We start from the raw sequence: 4,227 nt of genomic DNA, 5'->3' as shown, positions 1-4,227 counted from the left end.
CCATCTCGAACTCGTGGTTGTGTTGTAAGTGGTTAGAGATTTAGCGGTAGTTGTGCAGCCATTCTTTCTCCTAATAAGGTCTGATGTGAGCGTTATCGCTTCAATGGTGGCCTGCTGCCCAGTGCTTATTTCTGGACCGTCAAGGTGGGGGACTTCCTGTTTCTCCAGGCCTGTGTTGCGTCTTTTTTAGACCACTCAGAAGACTATACAGTATTAACACATTCTTGCTCACAGTGTCTTGCTCAAGGACACTTTGACACTTGGTGAGGTGAAGTATAAATCGAACTAGCAACCCTCCGATTGCTGAACTACTCCTCTAACTCCTGAACCCCTATCGCTCTTTATGTACATAATAATGCACACCAGACACCTTTTTATCTCAAACTGTTTAGGCTCTTAAAGACTAGTTTCATTCTGTTAAACAATATAACTTATTTCAGTTACAAATTATTAGTAGTATTTTTAAATGTAGGCTTTTGTCATGATCAGTATGATGTCAATAGTAAAGTGGCCATTAATGACCGTGAGCTTCAGGTCCATGGTCATATCCTGAGAGTAGTAGACTGATGAGGAGTGATCCAATATGTTACCCAAACACACTGCCAAATGCATTAGCTATTTTCAGCCTTCTTCCATGCAGTGTGTAACACATACAGCTATTTGATTCCATCCCTCAGAACATCACTGGTCGTCTGATGGTGGGACTGCGATGGTGGAATCAGGTGGGTGATAATGGGAAAAGCCACTGGTTGTTTGAGTCCAGAAAGGTAGCCAATATTGTTGCTGTGTGTGAATGTGAGCGGGAGAAAGAGAGAGAATGACACAAAAATGTATGGCTTTCTGTACAATGGTACAGATAGCTTTTGCTTTTGTAAAATGAAAATATGACCAAAATTACATCAGTATTTTACTAAAAGCATTTTATTTAGGCTCGGTCAATAATAACCACACTAGTTTGCACACTCATATGCCCTATCATATGGATCATCTTTGCCTTCAGCTCCCTTGTCTCTTTCAAGATTAAATGGCTGGTAGGATTTTATTTCTTGACATGTTTTAATTACTGATGCCATAACACACTGTGTATTATCACAGTGGCAAATGGTTACTGATGCCACTGTAGAAAACGGCAAACGTATATTCAAGATTGATTTAATGTACAATTAGATGATTCATTCAAAATGGATCTTTTATAATAAAATCAACACACAAGGCAGTGTGCTGTTAATCATATTATTCCAAGTCATCCCTTGTAAACCTGTGACACAATAAAAATAATCTCCTTAAATTCGTAATTCTGTGCTGCTTATCTGATGGTCTCTTCAGTTTTGTTTCTCTGTGCATAACCTCACCAAGTCTGTGTTGTGATTCAAACTCCTAGGCTGTGGTCATCATGGGAGTGGTACTGCAGGGAGCCAACATGTACGGCTATGTTCGCTGTAAAGTGGGCACCAGGACCAACCTGAAGAACATGGCCACCAGCTACTTTGGGCGGCAGTTCCTGAAACAGGTGAGTGTTGATGAGCACTGAGTTCAGCTCTTGGGAGATGTGGAATGGGTAATGTAATGAAATAGGTTCTCCCTGTACAATCATGTTGTTAGGGTCAGTGATCAAGTCAGAAACATAAATGTGTTCATATTTGAGTGTCTTTCTTTTCATGCAGACGATGTCCAACCAGGAAGAATCCTAAAGAGGTTATGCCTCATGGAAGAATGTTTGCTTTACATTTTAAAGACTGGAGAGAGTGGAGTTTTTAATCATTGTTTCCTCCAGAATTCATAATATTTAGAATCATTAACCTAAATCATTTTTCCTGTTGTTTTGAACGGTCACCATTTTTGATGTGGGGTAATTTGACCTGCTCATTGCTGCATTTGACTGGGATCGATTAATATGCATGGTGAACCAATCGCCTCAATGGTTACTGAATTTCATGGGGATCGTATACAGCGATTACACCTGTCCAGTAGAGATCAAGGGACATTTCTATATTTCCCTGCCTGCACATACAGTTTAGAGTCTGAGTCCCTAGTAGTATTTTCCTTTTTTGTTTGATTTGTTTATTTTTGATGTTTTGCCTCTCACACACTAACATGTGTTTTCTACAGTAAAAAACTGCATTCTATCTACAATGGTTTGGATGTATGATGGCAACGAGTGTATTTGTAAATATTTATTTATAAGACATCATGTAAAATACATTTTTGGGCTGATACAAATACAGAATTTCTGAAAAAAGTAAACTTGTCACACAATTATTTGGGTTGTTACTCAAGATCGCATGTCTGAGTGTGCTACATTTAATCAAGTGTACTACATTCAGTAGCCTACATCTCACAGAATAGTGTAGTCTTTCAATAGGCTAAATAATGGGATCTCTCTCAGCTTTTCATGTACTTTTATCCATCAGCAGGAAAAGATCTTAACACAACACTGTTTGGATTTACAAGCGAAAACAGTATGTAGTCGACACAAGCCTTCAAAGTCTTTCTCAGTCACAAATGCCAAAAGGTAAGATAATCACGGCATTCATGTGCCCCATCTACCATTTATGACCATGTCCTTGTAGTGTTGAAAGATATCAATGGGAGAGATAATGGCCTTGACCCATATATGCAGGGGGGCTGTAACACCTCTCACCATCCTAACACAAACCCTTTTCACAAGGGAATGTCTTTTGGATAAGAACTATTTCACAGATATCTTCATGCAGTTAGCGGTAGCCACTATATACCTACATATGCAAATGTAAATTCTGACACAAATTACACTCCACAGACATCCAAGCGTTACTTTACAAGTAAGCATACATCAAATAGGCTAGCCCAAGGGTTCACCGTATCGCACACAGCCAACAGAAAAAATACTCAAGACTGACCACATCATTCGTGATTGCTATGCTGCAACATTGCTCAGAGACCTGGTCCCACAAACTAACGTACATAGCCACACACCGCAAAAAGATCCTGTTTGACAAATTACAGATCAAAGAAGAACAGACATGCTCAAGTACAAAATGGCGCTGGATCAGGTGGTATGGGGGGCGGTCTAAGGCCATGTAGATATTTATGACTTTGGGGCGGTCAAACACTAATGAGCGCCCCTTGGGACTTCACAGTGGGCAGAAAGTCTGAAAGGCTCGCTGAATCACATCTTTTCTGACATAGACAGCACATAACAAATTGACTGGGTTGCCTTTTTTCAGCATTTATTTAGGTGGTAGGCACACCAGCTACCCAAATCTATGTGTGTATAAGCAGTGTATAAGCATTAAAAAAGTGAAATGTTCATAATAAGTCCCCCTTAAAGTCTTAAGTCTTAAAATCGTTATGTCTAGCTAAAGCAAAATTCAATGTGTTAAATGGGCAAAATAAGTTATGATGATCCCAGTCATTTGCATTGTATTTTGCATTGGGCAATTGCACCTTTTTTAAGTGCATCTAGAATGAGACAAAGTGAAATTACCTAATGATCAGTCTTGTAATTAGTTATTAATAATACGTTTATTAGTCTTCTGCAAAAGGATCAGAAACACACAGTGACAAGCAAGCAGTCTGTGAAAACTGGATGAATTCTCTCAGAGGCAGTGTCTATTTAACAGAGTTACAGAGATAAGAAGAACAGGGAGTATCACTGGACAAAAACAAGCAGTATTTCAACTTAGTGTTTCAGATGGCATGTTTGCACAGTAACATTTTTAATTTGCATAGTCTCTAAACACTTGAATGAGACAAAGTGAAATCAAAATCAAAATATGACTTAATTTGTCTCTATACACATACATATACATATATATATTTACACATACAAGGCACTATGGCATGGATGGGTGGGCGGAAGTCTGACACTTTTTGTGATCGAAAATGACATTGTGCATCTCTACAAATGAGACCTCACACTTGAAGCGGGAGGGCTATTCATATGATAAGGGAATGGTAAATCAGCGATCGATATTGGGTCATGAAGTAGCAAGAAAACCTGAGAAAACACCCTATTTCACCAGTATAAACAAGTCCATATGTTGGGTTCAAAAGTCTGAGCACCTTTGAAAGTAGATTTTTGTAAGGATTCCAGAGTTAATAACTGTCAGTGTAAAATGGGGTATCCCAGTCCTAGAAATCAACTGAGCATGAAGAACATGGAGATGCAGTTGATAGAACCGAATATAACTCTTCTGTTATTTTGCATCATCTGATCCTGTAACATACCCCTAGATGTGTACTCTG

General features: G+C 38.9%; 1 protein-coding gene across 1 annotated transcript; it reads left to right on the top strand.

Annotated features, from left to right (window-relative positions):
• Positions 1-537: 537 nt before the first annotated feature.
• Positions 538-2,246, top strand: LOC105893878 (Golgi apparatus membrane protein TVP23 homolog B-like). Its single transcript, XM_031561131.2, has 4 exons — positions 538-785; positions 930-1,031; positions 1,382-1,510; positions 1,665-2,246. The coding sequence occupies exons 1-4, from the start codon at positions 696-698 to the stop codon at positions 1,689-1,691; spliced, it is 348 nt and encodes a 115-aa protein (XP_031416991.1). The 5' UTR covers positions 538-695; the 3' UTR covers positions 1,692-2,246.
• Positions 2,247-4,227: the final 1,981 nt, after the last annotated feature.

Source organism: Clupea harengus, chromosome 23 (assembly GCF_900700415.2).
Source record: "Clupea harengus chromosome 23, Ch_v2.0.2, whole genome shotgun sequence".
NCBI classification, from domain to species: Eukaryota; Metazoa; Chordata; class Actinopteri; order Clupeiformes; family Clupeidae; genus Clupea; species Clupea harengus.
This window is presented reverse-complemented; position numbering and strand designations above follow the sequence as displayed.